The 22,782-nt window shown below is 25.2% G+C and overlaps 1 protein-coding gene across 1 annotated transcript; it reads right to left on the reverse strand.

Annotated features, from left to right (window-relative positions):
* Positions 1–716: 716 nt before the first annotated feature.
* LOC129968530 (adenomatous polyposis coli protein-like) lies at positions 717–20,403 on the reverse strand. The gene is made up of 8 exons (XM_056082516.1): positions 19,555–20,403; positions 18,492–18,636; positions 15,835–16,522; positions 13,870–14,034; positions 9,543–9,770; positions 6,591–6,734; positions 4,891–5,052; positions 717–1,387 (listed from the first exon to the last, which is right to left on the reverse strand). Exons 1-8 carry the CDS (start codon positions 20,030–20,032, stop codon positions 887–889), a joined length of 2,511 nt encoding a protein of 836 aa, XP_055938491.1. The 5' UTR covers positions 20,033–20,403; the 3' UTR covers positions 717–886.
* Between the last annotated feature and the right edge of the window lie 2,379 nt (positions 20,404–22,782).

Consider the following 22,782-nt stretch of genomic DNA (forward strand, 5'->3'; position numbering starts at 1 on the left):
GGAATCTTACATCTCTTTGAAATTATACTGTGGGTGTTAGGGATTTTTATCCTATCCCTTGTAGTATGAGAATTAAAGAAACTATTTTTAGAGCATGTGTAGAAATAATTAACTAAAAAGTGGGATTTGTATCAAGAAATAAGAGAAAAATTCAGAATAAAGTATTATGGGTCTAATTTAAGATCAAAACTAGGAAATTAATTAGGATATAAATTAAATCCTAATATTATATTAAAGTTTTATCAAGAGACATTTATATTTTTCTACATCTAAGTGTAGTAAATAACAAGCATTTAAATCTGAGAAACTAAGTAATTGTTGAAGACACTCTTAAGTAGATGGAAAATGCATTGGTATATGTCACCAGTGATGTAACTATCACAATGAATAACTTAGAGAATATAGAAAGTGTTAAGATTATCCATATAATCATTATCATTTTATTAATTGCCAAGTACCATTAATTTAGAACATGCATTAAGAGTCAAGATTGATCTGAAATTTAAACAGAACTACTTTATTAAATTCTTCAGCTATCAATTACTGCATTTCTCATTTTCACTCTTCATATATGATGGGGGAAAAAAAAAGAATTTAAAAAAATAATGACTGCTAGCAATGGTATTAAGCAGCTGTTACTGTCTTAGATATAACAAAAGAAGCAACGATTACTCATAATTACATTTTACTACTACTGTTCCAATATATCCACTAAATTATAAAATGAATTAATTTCTTTATTTATAGCAATAGAAATGGCTTCAGCAAAAACTGAATGCAAATACATACTAATTGATTATTTTTTTTTAAGTTTTTAATTTCCCAGTAAAGTTTTTATTTTTTTCTAAGTAAAAAGTATCACAGAAAAAAGTATCATTTGCATTAATTAAGCAGCAACTCTTCTAGCTCCTGGCATCCCTTGGCGAATACACTGACGTAAAAGCTCATCATCTTCTGATTCTGAACTACAGTCTTCTGAATTCCGTGAATTGTTTAAAAAGCTCTCTTGACAAACCTTATCTTCTGTAAAAGACAGAGTACTTAGATCACTGAGAGATGCAGATGGGGATAAGATTGGAGTATCCTCTGTCCTATAAACGTATGTGGAATCATCAATGCCAATAAAGGCATTTGCAGATGCTGTTCGAACAATGTCCTTTGATATGATATTTCCATAATAATATTTGTTCAGGTACAATGCCCTATCTTCAGCAGCTGTTAATTTCTTCTGATTTTGAGATTTCAAACAGGGTTTAGATTCTGGATAGGATGATTTATTTGTCTCAGAACTGGAATTCGGCTTGCCAGCATTGATAATTTCATTAAGCATATCATCATCCTCATCTTCGCCATCTGATACACCATCAGGGCAATTATCTCGGCACCCCTGAAATCAAGAACATTTATTAGGAAACAGAGAATAAATGAAAACTCAGCTATTAAAAAAGAAAATACATAAAGAATCTTTAATTAGAGAAGCTTATAAAAACAAAATTTTGACAATTTTTAGTTTATTCTCTAACAGATTTGGATATTCATATTATTTGGTAATTTTTTTGAAAAAAAAAAACTTTAAGTAATTTTTATATTAAAAATTACAAATTCATTATAAAGTAACAAAATATTCTTAAAATAAAAAGTTTATGAGACTTAAGAAAAATAATTTTGGGAGATGGAAGAAAAAAAAATGAATAGTAGAGTAGAAATATAAATAAATATAATTCACAATAGATATTTAAAAAAAAAAACACTTCTTATAAAGAAAAAAATACCTACAGATGAATAGTCATTGTAACAAAAATGTATGTGTTTGAATTTAAAAAGTTAAAACACATTTCATCTAAATTAATCAGAACAAAAACTAACTTTATTGCATGTTTTGAGAAAGAATTATTATGTTTGGAACACTAGAAATTCAGGAAACATATAAAGCTCAATAATATTATCTTAGTAATTTTTATTTTTTAAATGCATATGTTATATAAATTCCTTGATTTTTTTAATAGATAAAGAAATGGAGGAAATTTCTACACCAATTTTACTGAGCAAAAATTCTAACTTTGAAACAATAGAATTCATGCATTTTAAAGGAATAATGCTTCCAGAAATAAAAACCAGTTAATTTTAAGAAATTACAAGATAATCTATAAAACTTTTATCAGATTATCTTCCTTATAGATTTTAGTATCGGTTTCTTCCACCTTTTTCATTTTTTTTTTCTTTCAATTTTAGCAAAACTTGAGACCCCCTCCCCCCCTAAAAAAAGGGTCTTATCAAAATGTTAGTAAAAGTAATTATTATCAATATAGGTTAAAATCATGCTAAAATGGCAATTTCTAAGAACATTCTCATGAATCTTACAATATTTTATAAGAATTTATTAGTACTGAATATTTAATGATTTAATAATAATAATAAAAACGAGAAATTGTATAAAGCTTGGAATAAATGGAGTGAAGAGCCCTGAACAGAATTAATATTCCTTATAATATCTTATAGTGGAAAGATATTCATGAAAAACTGGAATAATATTAAACAGCAGCTGAGATGAAAGATATCAAAATATTCCATCCAGAAATAATAATTTTTTTCTATTAAATATATCAAATTCTGAGTATAAATCATATTATTTCACTCATAATTAATAAATGCACAAAGAAAAAAAATTACTTTATTCTAGAAAGACCATAATAAAAATGAAATCTTCTAATCATAACATCAAGAGGAAAAACAGAATTCTTATTTCAGCTAACTAATTTCACAAACAGTGAATAATTCTAATTCCATAATTTACATATATTATGATTTTTGTAAGAAGATAACAATACCCTCCCTTCCTCATAAATAATAATATTTAAAGTGTTTAATATTTTGAAGAAACTTCAAACCACAGCATAACAGTAATGGTTATAAATGATAATAGTAATAATTCTGTAGCTCTTTCCAGATAAATCCCAATATGAAAGAGATAATATCTCAAAACAACAAAGTAACTAAAATGTTTATGCAGTTGCTGTCACTTAATGCAATTATTTTGGATTTAAGAAATTTGATAAAATTAGCTGATTTATAAAATAATTGAATTAGGTAAAATAACATATATTTTTATCAGATTAAGGTATCAAATTCAGGAAAACATTTACCTCATAACTATCAATAATTTATTTCAAAAATAACAATTAAAAAAATTAATGATTGTTGCTTATTGCCAATTATTCTTTAACAATTTACTTATATATTTGTATACATGGATTTTTTTTTAATTTGTTGAGTAATGTTGTAAATTGGATAACTCCTAATCACAAAAAATTTGCAAAATCTTATAATGAAGAAGCAGTGAAAGTTTAAGATACATCATAGTAATGTGTACTCGTTTTAAATAAAAACCTTAATAAAAAATATCTGTTGAAAATTTCAATTTTATATTTAATATTTAAATCAGTTTTTTTCTCAACCGAATTTTTTTGCATAATTCAATTGTTTTTAACCTGGCAATGCTGCTATTCCTTTAAATCAATATGGACCATTCTAGTTCAAGCAAATTAATGTGAACCCTATTTCATGAGGAATATGTTTCCTTACAAACGGAACAAAAAATTCCACAAACATCAATTGTTAATACTGGTTGAAAATTAAATATCAATTGATTATCTACTTTAAGCCTGAAAACATTACAGGATGTAATGATCTCACTAAATACATATTTTTATGTACAATTGAGTATGTTGATTTTGAACAAGAGGATTTTGATAATATAAATGAATGATAGCATTTACCTCAATCACCTTAAGCAACATCCATTGTAATTTTACATAATATTTTTACTAACAAAACTTTTTTAAGCTGCTACAGTTCCCTGAATTTTGAAAGAAACTTTAAATTAAAGTGTTATATTTTATTTACATAACGTTTTTTTTAAAGAAAGAACCCACTAGCCCTATTTGAATCATATTCCTAACAAAAGTGAAATAAATTTCAACTGTAGTTAAATTATAAACATTTACAAAGAAAAATAAACTGAATGTTAATTTCTAATGGGAAATGGGTGTAAAAGTATATACTTGGGAACATTTATGAAATTAAGAATCAATGAAATATACATTTCGTGCTACTTGTTTTTATAAAATATAACACAATTCTAATATTGCATTTTTCTAAAATTAATTGCTGCATTATAATTATTTCATGGAACAATTTCAAGTTTATTCAACTTGAAAAATCAAGTTTATTCAATTGAAAAATAAACTGCATATATTTAGATATAGCAATGAACCTGAAACCCATAAAATAATTGATGATTTCTTATCAATTAACTGTATCTGATTAAACAATATCATCAAAAATGCCCTTTAAGATAGAAAATTAGTGAAATGAAAAACAAATCGGCTCCTAAATTTTTGAATATCATGATACACTACAAAAACACAAATGACATTTTTCTTGGATTAAGATGTGTAATTCCTAATAGCAAATACATAATTTTATCATCATTTCAAAAAACAAGGTGACTAAAACAATTAAGCATTTGATATAAGGAATAAAAATTTTGATGAAAGACTATGAGAACTATGAAAACAAACAGTTTTTAGTCTTTAATAGATGACTGCTTATACATTTCATCACATTTTCCTTTTTAATAAAATCTAAGCTAGATAATATAGAGGGTGGGTAATTGGCATTCTATAATAAAAATGAAAATCTACAATACTTAATAATGGAGTATTTAAAATACAAGTTTCTTGCTAAGAAACAAAAACTAACTTCATTTTTTGTTAAATTCACAAGAATTCTTTTTTTCAATATGAGTTAAAAATAAGTTCAATTGATAATGCAAAATAATTTTTTAAATAGATAACTAGATAAAAAATACAATTTGAGGTACAAACTTACCAAGTTTTTATTGGGTGGAAAAATTACAGGCAGTTTCGTTTCTTTTGGACTTAATTCACTTTTTGGCATACCTAATTGTATAAGTTCTTGAACAAGAAGATCACTTTCATCATTATCTGAGTCATCATCTGATTTAGCAAGATCTTTTTTGATATCATCCAGCTTAAAACAAAGGAACAGTTTCTATTAATATTATATATACACATATTTAAAAAAATTCATATGTATAAATGAAATGTAAGAACTTTTTAAATATACAATACGATTCAAAAGTCAGATCCATGGACATTCTCTCTTAAAGTATAAAATATTAATAATAATAAAAAAATGCAAACTGTAATTTGTTATAGATATATATTATTGAAAAAATATTTTAGGATGTCTAATGCAGCTAAATATTTTAATGTTCAAGATTAATTTACGTGAATTCATAAATTAAATAATTTTCTTGGCAAATCTATAAAAAAATTTACAAAATTCAAGCATAACGAATGCCCTAAATTATCAATAGAAATTTTTAGTTGAAACACTCTAACCTTTTTTTCAATCATAAAAAAAAATTGAAATACAATTTGGCTCTGAAATTGCAATAGATAAATTTACAATTGTGATTTGCCTAATATATTTTTTATCATTTATTTTCCTAATGCATTTCAGAAAATTAAAATACTATGCACAACTTTTGGTTAAGAAAAGTTTCAAAGGATGAAAGAGTTATTACTGTTTTTAGTAATAGGATATTGATATTAATTGATTTTCTTATTCAAAAAATAGATTTAATTAATTATATAAACAAAGTATTTTGTTAGGGAAATTAAATAAACATTTTTTCACACATAGTTGAGATACTGCATAAGACAAAATTTGTAACATATAATAATTCAATGAGTATTAAAAATGGATTATATATGGAAAAAATGAGATGAAAATTTCTGCCAAAGTTAGGGGTATTATGAGTGTGAAGATGTTGAATGAAAACATATGGGGATATATTTTAAAATGGAATGTTTTTGAGAAAGAGATAAAAGCAGAAAATGATTTCTTGGCATTATAAGTTACTGGAAGATAAGTGTTTCTTTTAGATTACCCACGAATTGAGTGTTCATATATAATAATATTTTAACATGCATATCCACAATGGTTTCATAGGATTGCATAATCAAGAATTACATATATTTTTAAACATATATATCAGTTCTTTAAATAAAGACTGGCGCCCATAGAAAACATTTTGGAAATACAAGTCTTATATAATACGAAAAATACTTAAATATGCTAACAAAATGAAATAATTTTCCATCATGAAAAACTATTACAGAATAAAGGAGCTTTTAAAAATTATATTAGAACATAAGGAATTAATTGTTTTGATTTATACATGTAATGTTTGATTCATATACAAGTTTACATACTTTATGTGCAAAGAATATTAATAAAGACTTTTAACTTTTTTTTTGTTTGTTTGTTTGTCATAGCTCACCTCAATGTTAGATCAATAGACAAAAGAAACTTTTTAAAAATCTTTACCATCATACTTACTTACTACCCAGTTATGCACATACATGTTAAAATTACTTAGTAATTGGAATATTGAAAATATCTTCTAATCAAATAAAAATTATTTGTAATTTTTAATGCTAATTATTTTATAAGTAACTTACATTACTGATTAAAATAAGTACTTAAAATAATTGCTTTACCTGATCTTTAGATTGGGAAATCAGGTTATAAGTTGAAAACTCTTCTTCTTTTGCAAAGCTCTTTTGATTAGAAATAGATTCTTTTACAACTAAGTTCAAATTCTTTTCACCTGATTCCTGGTTTATTTTCTCTTCTTGGGGAAGCTACATAAATTTTGAAGAACAGTAATAAGATTTGAAAAAAGAAATTTGAGAAAAATATGTACAAAAATTAATACATTATAAGAATTAAAAGCGAATAGACATTTTTAAATTCCAAGAATCTTATTATAAAATGCATAAATATTAATTATATAATTTCAGTGTAAGAGAACATATTGCTTTTGAATATGTTATATACTTAGAAAGTGAACAATTTAAATATAACTTCTGAAAAATAAGCAGACAAGTTGTTTTCAAATGAAAGCTTTCAATTTTCACTTTAAGATTAAGTAAAATAAATTATTAAATATTTTACAGTTATTAAAATTTTTTTATTAAATCAATTATCAGTAAGCAACACTCTGCCACAATAAGATAGAAAGCAAGGAATGAGAGCACAGAAATGCATTTAGAGTTGCATAGTTTTTTCTCTCTTTTTAAATTTAACTGTGCAAGCATTTATTATAGACATGCATTTTAAAATGATATTACAACTTAGCACTGAACGGAAATTAGACTCTGAGAAGTATAAAGAAAGCTAAAAATTGGGCACAACTTAGGAGTTAGAGAGAAGTTTGCATTCAAGTGATCAGAAAATTATTAACCTTAAGAATGAAAATAAACTGACTTTATTATTTGTATTATTACATCTGCTTTTTTTAAAGAAAGTAAAAATGTAAAATAAGTCAATGAACAATTACAATTAACTTTGATGAACTTTATCAACTCAAAATTCAATAATTAAAACATTTTTGTTCATCACCAGCATTTAGGATTACTTTCAATTTATTATACATGGAGTGAACAAGTATTTCAGTTTTTGTTACTCAAATTAATTTCCAAAGCTCTTTCATGCATATCAAAGTAATTCCAAATTTAAAGGCATTTTTTTCCCCTCTTCAATTATTTCTCATACATATTTGATTAGATTCAAACCCAGCGAATGAGATAGCAGATGCATTAGTTCTATTTCAACTATACATTTTGAATCATTGTTGCATTGAGAGATTGCATTTCACATATTTATTTTCACAAGCTTTTTACTTATATTATCTTTAATATGCATATTTTCCTACAATACATCTAAGCAGAAAATTCACTTATATGTGAGGCCTCTACACACTTCATAATCACTTGAGACCCTCTAACAAAAATTACTATTAACATTATATTCTTTGGTTGTAACTCATAAAATGTTATAAAAATTTTTGGTTATGTTTAAAAACTTTATAAAAACTTGTTTTAAGAGTAAATATCTCAAATTTAGATTTATTTGCAAATAAAATTTCTTTCCTCAAACAATAGATATTCATAATGATTAGCTTTACTGATTGCAGATTCTTTGATACTTTGTGGTGATGAAATTTAGCAAAATTCAGAGTTCTCATAGCGTTTTAACCAGTGTTTCTTTCACAATGGATGTACCACTTGTAAATTTGACTAAATACTATCAAAATAGTGTTTAATATTTCAAAAATTATACAAACATTACATTTGAGACGATTTTTTTAAAATTTTTATTATCCCAAATGTAACCACATTTCAATAAAACCAGTCCCGAGATACTTATAATGATTAAAATGATACTTTGAACAGTTTAGTGACCATACTTTACAACTGTTCCATTACTTTTTTTTGAAGATTTGCTCTCAATTTTAAATTCATAATAAATTTAGATATCATTTTCATTAGTTTTGTAATGAGTCTCTTTATAATTGTTAAATGTATACAAAATTAAGGTTGAAAAATTTTATTTTGTTGAACATCAAAAAATTTTACTTTAGAAATGCTCAAAATGCAATTTCATAAAGAAGTTAGTTAGAGTGTGTATATTGTATGATCATTTTTGATTGTCAGACTTTAGTCATTCATCAGAACTACATATTAGGTTTTTACATAGGATTTACTTTGATTTTATTAGATAGTTATCACAATGTAATTAAATAACATATGCTGGACACAGAAATTTTAAATCATAATTTACTGCATTACTTTTTGCATGGCCATTTCGATGTAGAAGTAGGTATACATGAACTTTTGATTCTGACTCTATATACACATTTACATAGAGATAAAGTATGGGTTTTACATTTTTCCTATTTTAATTTATAAATACTTTTTTCATAAAAAAATTAATTATCTTCCCACTTTAGTATTATTTAACAATATGTAAATAGAAAAGTTTGAAAAAGAATTTTTAACAAAAATATTGCATAATATTTTATATTATATATATATATATATATATTTGCATGTATGGTATATATATATTGCATGTATGGTATTTAAAAGTCACGACAGACTTCATATTTATACAACTTTAAATAAACTTTTCAAATAGATGCCCAATTATTCACCAACTCATCAATTTTACTTTTTTGGCACATATCAGTCTTATATCCACTTACTGTCCAACACACATTAATCTGAACTTTAGTTCTTTTTATGCACTGGATGAGGTACGTCAGATATAAAAATATTGAACAGCTTATTAGCCCATCTAACTTCACGTTTCTGAGAATTTTTTGAGATGTTCTTCAAGAAATAAAAGCATTATATTTGTATTTTATTTTATTTGGGAGATATAGAAATTAGATATTCTGCTATGAATTTATGGAGAATGCATTTTTTTGTTGTAAAATACATAATCCTATAAATGTATTTTGAATACAATTAGTATACATAGAAAAATAAGATAATTAGTATCTATAGAGTTAAATCACTCATTACTATAAAACTTTGATCCTATATTAATCAGAATAATTTTGCAATATTATTCATTTGAATTTGTAAAGGAAAGAAAAATCTTACCACTGTGGACTGATACATATCATCAAATAATTTCAACTGATGATTTTGACTGTTAGACATTGGCTCAGGTGCTGAACTTTTTTCTGTTTGAATTTGCATATTATTAGACTTTTGGGGCATTCCTAATAAAACACATTTTTTTAAAATTTCCTCATCATCATCACTGTTATCATCTTCATCACAAACATCGTTGTCAGAAAATGAACAGTTTGGCACATCAAAAGATTCCTGTGAAAAAAAAGAAATAGCAAGTTATTTTTTAATCACTACATATAACATTATGATACAAAATTATTAGATTCTGATACATTAGCAAGAAATTTAATGACATTTATCATAAGCAAAATGGCATTAATTGATTGTTCAATTATATACCTACAGTAACCACGATTTCAATAATAAATAATTTATAAAAAAAAACAGGGTAAACATTTCTATGTTTTTGCAACATTACGCTAAGATAAAATATTTTTAAAAATTTAATCAATTTTATATCATTCAGAAGTGTTATAAAATTTTTAAACATAAAGGCATTTTTAAAACAATATTAAAATGCTATCATGATAAAATAGTTTAAGTTAAGTGCTAAATGACATGGTTTTTTGACAAAAAAAATATTTTACAACATATGGTAATGCAAAATACTTATAATTTCAAACAAAAATGAAGAATTCTAGTTTAATTTTTTCCTTTCATTTTATAATTACATTAATATAAATAATATAAAAAATGCAGGAAAAATAATCAAAAATACAAAATACAAGAAAAATACATATAGTAATACATGATACTTACTAAAAAATATGCAAAAATTCTTTTCATTGCTTTCTGAACAAAGTGAAAAAGGCCTTTTCTGAGAATTCTGAAACTGGCATTTTCTTTTCTTTCTTTTTACTTATTTTGTCAACTAAGTTATCTTTCTCATCTAAACATAAGGAATAACTTTTTTTCCCTTGATGATTTTGATGCTGAATTCTAAGTTGATTCTAATTGATTTTGACAAGAGCAGTTAATTCAATTGTAATTTAAGTATGAGCAGCTTTGCATTCTTTCTTTTTTTTTTTTTTTTTTTTTTTTTTCAGAATTTATCAATGAGTAAATATTGAATGTTTTTACAACTCTCATAACTATTAAATATCAGTCAGTAAGGTGGTTAAGTAATGATTTCTGAGCCAATATCACAGGCAAGTAGATATTTTTATTGTTGTTTAATATATTTTTGGGAAAGATATTTAAGAAAAGTAAACATAAAGACCTAGCATCCTTTCTAAAAAATAATAGTTTTTTTTTGTAGCAGTAGTAGTAAATTATTCAATTTTAAAAATATAAAAAAATAAGTAATTTTTGAAAATATAAAAAATACCCCCCCCACACACACACACCAAACAACAACCCTAAAACAGCTAGAAATAAATAAAAATATTTTTAAATGGTGAAGCTTTTATTTCAGCACCTGCCTAGGGGTATATACTACTTGAAATCAGAAGTGTTGGGAAGTACATGTGTAAATAGTCTAAAAAAGAAATATAAGTAATCAACTTTGAAAAGTAAAATTATGATTACTTATATTTCTATAAATATGGCACTTAGTGTTAATGGGCTAAGGAATATTCTAAAATCTCCATATTCATCATTTCCCAGTTTCATAATAAAACTTAATATATAAGAAAGAAATAGAATTCTAAACATATTATTAATATATCCTTATCATAAGTTTGCCACAACTTTTAAATGAAAAAAAATCCCCAAGAACATCAAATAAAAAAAATTAAGAATAAAAGAGAACTAATAAAGGAAATCTCATATAAAATAAGACTATAAAAACTGAAATGTCAATATTCTCAAACATAAAATTTCTAGGTTCTTTCTTCTCCTATTATTATTATTCAGACTTAAGCAGTTAATTTTGATAACGCTTTGGATATGGAATAGGACAAAACTAATTGAACATAAAATCTCTATTTTTTTTTCTAGTACATTAAATAACACTCCTATATTTTAGTAAAACTTAAATAAGGTATTGAAAAAGATCATTTACAAATTTTAAGAGTAAATTAAGCACAGAGACAAACAATATTTATAACAAAACATGATATTGCAACTGCAATAGAAAATCATTAGACGGAGCTTTCAATTATTACATTAAACAAAAGGAAAGAATGCACCACATTAAATGAACAACACTGATTTATTGAAATAGAAATTTACCATAGTACAGTTATATAAAAAATGTAATTATATGAAAAATAGAATTCTAAGCCATACATATCATAACAGATAAAATGGCAGGGAATTATAGTATGAACTACAAGCCTTCAGTATAATTAAAGTAAGTGTTCAAAGGAATTGCTCCTGAAGCTGCACATGTTTTTATTCATGCATGTGTGGTTTTATTATAAATTTATATTCCAATAAATCTGCATTAAGAAATTTAATTGATATAAGGATGTACCAAATACTAGTCAATTCACTTAAAAAAAAGTCATGCAGTAATTGGCCTTTGCATAACCTCATGTTATACTGTAAAAATGACTAGATTTTGTAAGCTCGGTTTTCTATTAAAGTTTTTAAAATGACATTTTAGGACACCTTATGTTTCAAATAATATAATTAGGATAATAATCTTATTTTCAGATACATATAATTTTTGTTTCTTGGTCATCTTTCTAAATTCTTCAAAATAATAATAATAATAATTAAATAAAATATCTTTAAAAATTCTTGCCTATAATACACTTAAAAGATCATGCAAAACAAATGATTTTTCAGGCATTTGTAGAATTATGCTAACAGAATATATATATATATATATATATATATATATATATATATATATATATATATATATATAAAGGGGCTACAAACTGAAAAGCATTACTGTAGGCTTTTTCAAAGATTTTTGTAATAAAATAATTACATTATATTGATAAAAGAATTAATAAGATTGCAAAATAAAATTAAATCAAAACAAATAAGAAATACATTTAGTAACTTCTGTGTAGCAACATTGAACTAATGTATTAAAATATAATAATTTCAAATAATAATCCCCACAGTAATACATAAATAATTGAAAATAATAGCACAGTAATACAATCTTAAACACATCCATAAAAAAATTTGTTAATGAGATTTAACATATGGAAATTGAATTTTTAGATTTTAATTTTATAATTGTATTAAAACATAATTCAAGCCAAATAAATTTTTACTAACAATAAAAGAGAATATGTGCCTGTGGCTGACTGCTAAAACTATCAAATTTGCAATATTCTTGCACTTCTAAAAATTATTATTGTTTTAAAATTCTAATTAAAAAAATGAGAATTTTGTATTTTTCTCCAATATATTTTTAAATTATTATTAGACATAAACTGATTTTAGATATTGGTTTAAGATCAAAAAATTGTCTGTTCAGTTTAATTGTCATATAATTCTCTCCCAATAAGCGTAATTTTAAAAACAAAAACCAGTATGGTTTGCTTTTTAAAGTGTTGCCATGAAAATTGCCATATTTAAAAATTATTATTTGCAATATATTTTTACTGTTTCATCAATTATTTAATCACCATTTCATCCCAATTGTAAAAGACAAGAAATGATTTTATTTTCACATTCTTTGTTAATATAGTAGTGAATTTTTAATGTCTGTTCTTATTTCATTCAGTATTTTGTATATGCAAAGAAAGACCTCAAAAGCATATTGGAAATAAACCTTTTATGTTATATTACTTAATTGCTATTCTTTAATTTTTTTTATTAACATGTTATTTTTTATTAACATGTTTATTCCAGCTAACTTGCTGCTGAAAATGCTTGTTAATTATATCAAAATATGTTGACATCAATAATGCAAGTGGAATAAGAAAATACAATTAAAGCATCATAAAAAATAATGTGATGTTTTAATTAAACAAATTATTAGATAAATTTGAGCCAATTAAGAATTTTCACACAAAATGCAGATCATGTGTCAGGTGACTAAAATAATTCAAATTTTTATTTCAAGTTTGAAAATTCTTTGATATGAAAGTTCAAATGTTAGATGTTACAAAATAGATTCAACTGAAAAAATAATAAACAATTAATAATCTAAGTTAACCAAATGACCACACAAAGCATCTATATCAATAAACGAATATTCAAAATTAGAGATCATCAATTGAATAAAAAATAACGAGAAACCAAGTACAAGCTTAGCATTTTGACTCACAAGGATTTTATTTCCAACTACAAAAAGTAACTTTAGATTATTTTCTAGGAATATGTGGATTTATAGATATACTATTAATGGATGTCTTATAATATATATTATACAACTTTTTACCTTTAATGAAGATTCACTTGTTTGGAAAGAATTATTTAATGACTGTTTGGAAGCATTCACCACAACATTATCTTTGCTAGGCATTCCACTTAAAATACATTCTTGAAGAAGAGCTTCAGATTCATCATCACTGTAATCTTTTGAATAATCCAAAGATTCCTGCAACTATGTCATAAAAATAAGAAGTTAATTCATCATATCATTTCAAAATCAGGTATATGCAGAAAAAAAATTAAATATTACAAATAATGGAAAATGTTTGGAAATTGTTGCATCTATATTTAGTGATTACTATCATTATAAAACAGAAAAAGAAAACAAATTTAATACAAACAGAAATATAGCATATACACTTTTGCAATCATAAATAAAAGGCCATACAGGTGAATCAGGTACATAAAAGCATCTTCTAACTTTTTAAAACTATAAGTCATCAAATTAATTTAATTAAAAAATGTTTTAATTATATAAGTTAGTTTAGTGAATTGCAGAAAAAAAAAATTAGGTTTGGCTAGAATTTTTTTTTTTTTTTTTGATGAGAAATCTGATACCTGATTCTCTTGCTTTATCAAATAAACAAATAAACCTGACTTTTTAATGCTAATTCATTAAGTATACAAAAATCAATTTAATTACACAAGTTCATTTGGTTTAATTATGAATGTATAAAGAATAAGCCTCCAAATCTTCAATGGCATATCACTATAGAAATATATGTAATGGACAATGTCTCAAGTATATAGATATATTTTGATGAATTCAAGAATCAAAATATCCAAATTGTACTATAAAAAAAAATAAAAAAATACTAAAACTAAAAAAAATTTAATTAATTTTGAATTTTCATATCAAATTTACAAGGAATGGGGGGGGAGGCATGGAAAAAAATAAAAGTTTTTATTATCAGTTATTTAATACTGGCCAATTTCTCCAGTAATTCTATTTAAATCAGACATTATAAGTCATAAGAAGAATAATTATTCTTTCCAGTAAGAAAATTTTAAACAATAAGAAATCATTTTAGAATGGCCATACTTTTTACACTTCTACTAAATGATGTTGATTATTCATGTGAAAATTATCATTAATAATGAAATTCTAAGATTTTTTTTTTAATTCCTAGCTTTTTAGCTAGGTAAAATTCTGGGATGTTTCTTCATTAAAGTTACAATGTATTAACTTTTGCAGCATCTAGCTTTCATAAAAGTTATAACAAATTTATATTATATTAGGTTATGAGATTTAAAATTTCTAATTTATGATGATTTTTAAAAAATAATTTGGATGCTTTGGATTACCTATTACCTATTTTCATATGGCAATTAGAATCTTTACATATCCATCATCCTTTAATAATAATATCCTTTAAATATCCATAAAATATATAATTATTTTTAAAAATTTATAAATATATGCTAACAAGCTATTTTCAGAATTCTTACTAAAATCTACACATATAGAGATAAAAAATTTAAGAAAATCATGTAATAAAGTAAAATGTGAACTCTCAATGTATTTAAAAAAAATATTTTTGCAAAGTCAATCAAGATTTATAAAATAAAATATAATGACAAATTGGTTAAACATAAAAACATGGTAGAACCAACATTTTTTTTATTTTTTTTAACGAGCAATTTCTCAAATTTGATATTGGATGTAACAGAATTAAAAACCAATGGTTGAAAATTCTGTGACTTCGACAATGGAAACATATCATGTTATTAAGCCTGACTTAAAAGTTTACAAGAGTGATTCATGTTAATTATGTCAATAATACTGTAATCATATTTTATTTTAAGACATGAATTTTAGGTAAGAAATACAAAAATGATTTATCATAAATTCAAGTTTTAGAAAGCAAGAAGTTATGATCTATTTATATCACATGTAATGTAATTTATTTAAAAGCAAAAATATATTTTCCAGTTTTTAACAGATAGCATAATACACAAATTCATTTCTTACTTCATATTGTGGCCTATAAGTCTTCAGGGAGATGAGATTTTTGACATCTTTCGTCACATTCTTCAATGGAGTAGATGCTTTGATATCCTTGAATGGAGGTGAATGTTCATAAATGTCACCATGAAAATGAAAATCTTCTGAAGTTGAAGTTCCTTTATCCTCATATTTGATTTCAATAACAGTTTTGGTCTTTTCACTTTGATTATCATTGACATCTGAAGGGAGACTAGATATTGTATTAATGCAATTTTGTTCCAGATCATATGGCTCATCGATAATCTTTAAATTTTGACATTTTTCTATAAAATCAGCTTCTCCATCAATAACAGAGCAGTTTACAGTTACAGATGATTTCTGAGTTAAATTAACAAGTGTATTTTTATTTTGAATAACAGAAATGGATACATGAGTAGAATTGGCCTGAATACTTAAAGCACTGAGATTTGAAACTGAAAGGCAATCTCCTTCATCATCGTAAATTTTGACATCATCTTCTGAACAATCTCCAAAAGCTTCATCAGGGAAATCTCCATTAGGAATAGTTTGATCAACTAAAACAGGATCCATAGGCTTTTCATTGCTAGGAAAGAGGAATTCATTGTTCTTGCTCTTTGATATGAAAGGCGATGCAACCTCAAAGGGAGAATCAGGAATTTCACTTGGTGAGATCATACCACTGGCTAAATTGCTATTTATTTGAGGAAAAGAAATTAATAATAACCAAATTTCAACATGTTAGAATTTTATGAAAGGGGGGAAAATAGAAAGATATAAATAAAAACAAATTAAATTTCTAAATAATCTAGTATTTCAATATGATTCTGATGCATATCACAGCAAAAGTTCATTTGCAAACATTTTACGATAACAAAAGTTCATTTTCATACAATTTAACAGTAAGAAAATTTATTTTGGAAATCTGTGCAGAATATTAACTAGATGAAACAGAATTTCATTAAAAATATTGCAAATTGGGATCACTTTGTATTAATAAATTTCACTTTATGATATTTTTATATATGTATTTCTTTTCTTTTTTTTAGCATGTATCCTAATAAAATAATAATAAACATTCCTCAGCATAATAATAGTGTACTTTTGCTTATATCCCATAAGATACTGATAAATATATAGTACATGGTACTTAGTATGATCATGGTAATGTTCTAATTCACTTTCAAAACTTCTGACTTCAAATTAACATATAGATAAAAATATTCATTTTAATGTTCTCAGTTTCAAAGTACATAATTAGCAAATCTTTGATTTTTAATATTATTGATGATTAACAATCTTGGAATCACATGCACCATTTGTCAGGAAACGTCTGGGAATCATCCTACCCATGGGATGGGGTTCACATTCCTTTGTTCGGACTAAAGTGATCTGTATTGAATTAAATTGATAATACACTATCTATTTATATTTCAGATCTGGCTTGCATTTGGGCAGCCATAAACTATTATTGACAGCAATTGAATTATAAATGCAAAATGGGTTTTTTTAAAAAAAGGAATGGACCGTGTAGTAGATAGAATTGAAACTCTTAATCAGTATAAGAGTTTACCTAAAACTAATCAATGTAATGCAATTGAAAATTTTGCAGCCTCTTTTTGAAAAATAATAAGCTTTTTTGTGAGCAAGATTAAGCATTAAATGTCAATGGTTCCAATAGGAACAAATGCATAAAAGAAATTCTCTAATAACTATTAAATGAAACAAATGCTTGATATTGAAATTCAGAATCACTGTTCAGCAACTTATAGAAAGATAATGAAAATGTAGATAATCTATAAGTGGTGACACATTAAGGAATAATTGTCAATAAGCAACAATCAATAATTTTTTATATAAATTATATGAAGTGTTTTTCTTTTCTTTTGCTATAATAAAAATATAATTGAATTTATTTAATTTAGTAATTGTTATCAATCAGTTAATGATCTTAGGACCAATCAGTTCAAATTATTAAGTTCTGAAATGAATAATAATAAATGTGGATAAGCGACAGCTACTGCACTTTAGATCTGTTTTGAAAATAATCACTGAAGAGAAGATGTCCATTAAAATAGAAAAGATGGTATCATATAAAATTCCATGTACGAAAAAGAAAATATTAAATGTTGCTCTTCTTTCCTTTTTAACCCCATGTATTTGAAATAAATGTATGTTCCTATAAAATTGTCAAAAAAAAACATTTTTTGTGTGATTTTAGATCTAGGTCATTTGGCCCTATTCAAGATTGATAAATTTGATATAAGATCATTGTATTGTGTGGAAACCTTGGCATGCCTAAATGGATTTTGCCATAAAAATTCATGGCTGGATTTTAATTTTATTAAACCAAGAGAATTTTGTGTGTGTGTTTGTGTGGAATTTTCAGCTAACAAAATAAAAATTATTTCCAAGAATAGATGCTGGAAGGAAATGGTCCAAATGAAAGGGTTATAATAAATTAAAAAAGCTTTTATGTCTAATTTTTGACATGTTTTGTGTTGCAAAACACATTTTAGCAGCTCACTTTACAATAAAAAAGAACGATTTTTTTTTCAATTATGAAAGGGAAAATAAATAAAGACATAATTATATTAATGAAAAGCATAAATAAAGACATAATTATATTAATGAAAAGCATAAATAAAGACAAATTACTTTACCTAAATGCACTAACAGAGCTTCTATCATCAACAATTGAGTGTTGCTCAAAACTATTCAATGAACCAACAGAACTGGATCTTGAAAACATCAGAGGTGATGACGATTTTGTAATTGCTGCTTCTGTTTCTTGATTTACACATTCTTCTAGAAATTCAACAATTATAATTAGTATTAAATAAAAAAAAGCATTTTTTTATTTTCATGGCTTATGACTTTATTTGATAATTTTTATATTACATTAGGATAGTCAAAGCTCCACTATATATAAGATATCAAGATAATTCCATTCCCAGGTTTACCAAGTGATTTTTAGATTACACCAATATTGCCAAGCTCTAATATACATAAGATAGCTAGTGATTTCTTTTGGCTTCCCCCCCCCCTATTTTTTAGCAATTTATCATAGAGGTTGTAAAAATAAGCAAGTATAAAAAAATCAATTTATAAATATTTTTATGTCCAAAAATTAAGCATAAACTAAATAAAATATAAAAGTGAAAAATATAAAATTTTAACTTTAGAAAAGGAAAGTAGAATGATAAAACATTTCTTACATGCAGGAAACACAAAAGAATAAAATTATTCTTAGTAAAAACAATAAAATAAAAAAAGTAACTATATCTACTTAATAATTCTGCATATTTCAGTCTCAATATTTATTATTATTATTCATAAATCCTACTAAATATAAGCAGTTAAAAATTTTGCAAAAGTAAATAGTTATGACATTCAATGATTAAACAATACTGAAATTTTTAAAAAAAATTCTTTTCAAAAGGGCTACCATAAATTAATAAAAATAAAAAATCTTATTTTTCAGTGAAGTAAAGAAAAACAGTAGCTTATACATAATACAAGTTTCAAACTATGATATAAAAATGAAGAATAAAAGTAGTAATATTAACTAGTAGAAATAAAAGTAGAAATATTAACTTCAACAGAGTAAAACTATTTAAACAGAATCACTGAAGGTCATTTCTAAAATATTATAATAATGAACCTTAAATTTAAGTTAAAAAATTATACATATAATTATCCCATAATACAGCGGTAATTCTGTACCTTCTTTATTTGATTCTTGTTTTTTTGCTTGATCAAATGTATGAATTTCATCAACAACCAAATTGGAATTGATGCAGTTTTTTGTACTCTCTGGAGTATCAATGGAAAAATTATATGGTGAAGAAAAACAATGCTCTTTAGCTGTTCGTTCTTCTGATATCACAGCTTCTGTGCTTTGTTCAATAATGCCAACTTCTCTGAGATCACAATATGATGATGCAGAAGATGCCATTATAGGCGTACCTTCAATGCAGTAAACTTTTACCTCATCATCTGGCTGTTTGTTCTCTTCAGAATTCATTGATGTTAGAGAAAGTTGAGGATTTTTCACCGACGATGGACGACAGATTTCTTCAGGATCATTTTCAGGATATCTTTTACTGAAATCCACGAGCTGATCACCAGTGTTGTCAACATCTGTATCATGATAGTGATCATATGAAGGCTTCACAGACTGATTAGCCTTATATCCTAACATTATTTTAAATAGCTATATTCAGTTTAGGAAACAATATAATAAGGAAAAAATAATAAGTGTTAAATATTTTTGACACGAAACTTTGGGAAGAATCGCATTTACAATCTATTCTATTAAAAATCTACCGACTGAATTGAAATTTTATACTAAAATCTCTAAATGTATTATCATTCGCGTATTCATATTTTACGGAAACAGGTACTTTCCTAATAAATAAATTTAATTCCAATTACAAATAAATACTAAAAGCTTTAATAAAAATGTAATTTTAGACACGGCAATTTTCAATGCAAGTTAGTTAAAGCAAAGCAAAACATAACGAAACTCGTTAACCGGAGGACGCTTGAACCCCCATTAGAACTTCAAAAGGGGAGAAGCATTAGAAGCGGTAGGGGGAAGTAGCACTCGAGGACGGGTTCATTCCAGTAGTGTTGGAAATGGGGGAATAGATGTATGGTTGCTTATGGAAAAGCTTTTTTGCGCCAAAAGCTGAAAAATTATTTGTACACCAAGAATGAAGCGCATTTTTGGAATGCATAGGGTTGAGTGTGGATGACTGTCGGTCGGATCTATGAAGAAGGCAGATCTTATTTATGCATGATCTTTCTTAATAAAAGGATAATACCATGATATAATTTGTTTATTTTTGCTCATAATTACGTTTTATGAATATAATTTTTGACTAGAAATGAATGTTGACTGTGGCTAAAAACAGTGAGAGCTTGGGAAAGCGGAATTTCCCACAGGCTCCTTCTATTTATAATTAATTAAATGGCAAGAAACTTAATATGTTAACTCAGAATTAAATTCTATCTTCTATTGGGTTGTAAAATGAAATTTAAAGTTTTCACAAAGTAATGGAATGAACTTACAAGTTTCATTTAAATTCTTAATGGAAGCTAAAAAATGATGCTTTATTCGGAATACAAATTCGAGGTTGTTTTAATTTTATTTCTTGCAATTGGAATTCATTGGAAAGTATTTTAATTTTTTATGCTATTAATTTTAATGCTCATATTTGGTTTAACTAAACTAAATCTAATGAACTAAATTTTTTTAAATGATGCTTTTTAAAAATTATATATATATATATATATATATATATATATATAACCTGATTTAGTAATAAATTAGTGTTATAGAACATTTAAAGAAATTTGTTTTTTTTTTTTCTCGTATTCAGTACCGGATGGCACTCATGTGAAATTAAAAATTAAGTAAATTGGCAAGTTCATTCCCAGCAAAATTATGTATAGTCATAGAGAATACAAACGTGCCTTGCAATTTTGAAACTCTGTTACCTGAGAGAGTGAATAAAAATTCCATTACAAAACTTCATCTTTACAAACATGAAATGCATTATCTATGCTAATAATAAAGAGGAATGTATGTGTCTTCGTGCGTATGTGAGTATTTGTGTAAGACAATATAAGTAACACATCTTTGATGTCTGGAAATTTCGAGGTATCATGGATATATAGTTATAACTAAATAATTTATTTAGAATATAATCAATATTTTTGTTTGACCAGCTAGTCACCAGGAGCGATCTCTACTACTAATAGAGATGAGTATGTGTTTGTGTGTCTGTATATCTGGGTGTTGACGCTCTGTTCAAGTTTGAGGTTCGAACTCGCAACGTTAGGGTTCATAGCCGTGTAACAAAGCCACTAGACAAAAGTGAACACTCTTCTCCGGAAGTTGTTATCTGGCTTATGATGTTACCACCACAGCTCTATCAATCAGACCTTAATAAGACATATAGGTACCAAACTTAGTACGCAACTATGTTGGAAGGATAAAATGTGCACTTCGGAGCAATGTTTTAAAAATTTCATTTAGAATTTTAATTAATTAAAAAGTAAGCAAGTTCTTGATGTTTTTTTTTCCTTGATAACTTTCGAAAATATTACAGTATAAATGTTATTTTTACATATTCAGAATTTTTTTTTTCAATGATTGTAATTTTTTGTAGTATAAATTTTTATTTTTCATATTTCATCAATTTTTAAAAAATATTTTAAGCACATTTTCCAGCAAAAATCTTAAGAATTCTGAATATCAAGAATAATAATACAAAAGCATAAGAATTCTGGAAGAACATCAAAGTTATTATTAAATTTGCAAAAAAATGTTCAGTTTTCGTTTTACAGTGCGAATTATTATTCTGTCTTTTACAAAAATTATTACTGGCAAAGCTGATTTCAGGAAAGTAAGCAATGTAATTATTTAATTCTGCAAAAAAAAAAAAAAAAAAAAAAAAAAAAAAAAAAAAATCTGAAAAATTTACATTTAAAATACTTTGAAATACTATATATGAAGAAAAATACCAATTTTTGTTTCCTCTAGGTTAGAAATTAGATTGTATTGTTAAAAGACTAAAACGTGTAAAGATTGTATTGTTGTAATACATAGTAAAATGAGCCGAATCATAGAAGTCTTCTAATATAATATTTATTATAGACTATCTATCAAAATTTGAAGCTTATAAATAATTTTCTGAAGAAGCTATTAAGATCCAGTTACGTAAAATATTTAATTGAAAATTTTAGCGGCCATTAACTTCGGCTAGCCAGTTGCTCGGTGACTAGTATTAAATAAAATGTTTCTATGGATATAACTCAGCAATGGAATGGAAATCACAAACCGAAATTAACGCTAAATAGAAAATGATTAAAACGTGTTTTTCACACTGATTAATAAACCAAACATACTCGCAACATATATATACTTTAAAACATATGCTTAAT

The sequence above is a fragment of the Argiope bruennichi genome, chromosome 5, assembly GCF_947563725.1.
Source record: "Argiope bruennichi chromosome 5, qqArgBrue1.1, whole genome shotgun sequence".
In the NCBI taxonomy this organism is placed as follows: domain Eukaryota; kingdom Metazoa; phylum Arthropoda; class Arachnida; order Araneae; family Araneidae; genus Argiope; species Argiope bruennichi.

Bases quoted from the DNA above. Each gene is read 5' to 3' on its own strand.
- LOC129968530 (XM_056082516.1), bottom strand. From the start codon at position 20,032: ATGTTAGGATATAAGGCTAATCAGTCTGTGAAGCCTTCATATGATCAC. The intron at 5,053-6,590 runs GTAAAGCAATTA...CTTTGTTTTAAG, and splicing joins TTTCCCAATCTAAAGATCAG to CTGGATGATATCAAAAAAGA. The intron at 1,388-4,890 runs GTAAGTTTGTAC...TCTTGATTTCAG, and splicing joins TTCCACCCAATAAAAACTTG to GGGTGCCGAGATAATTGCCC.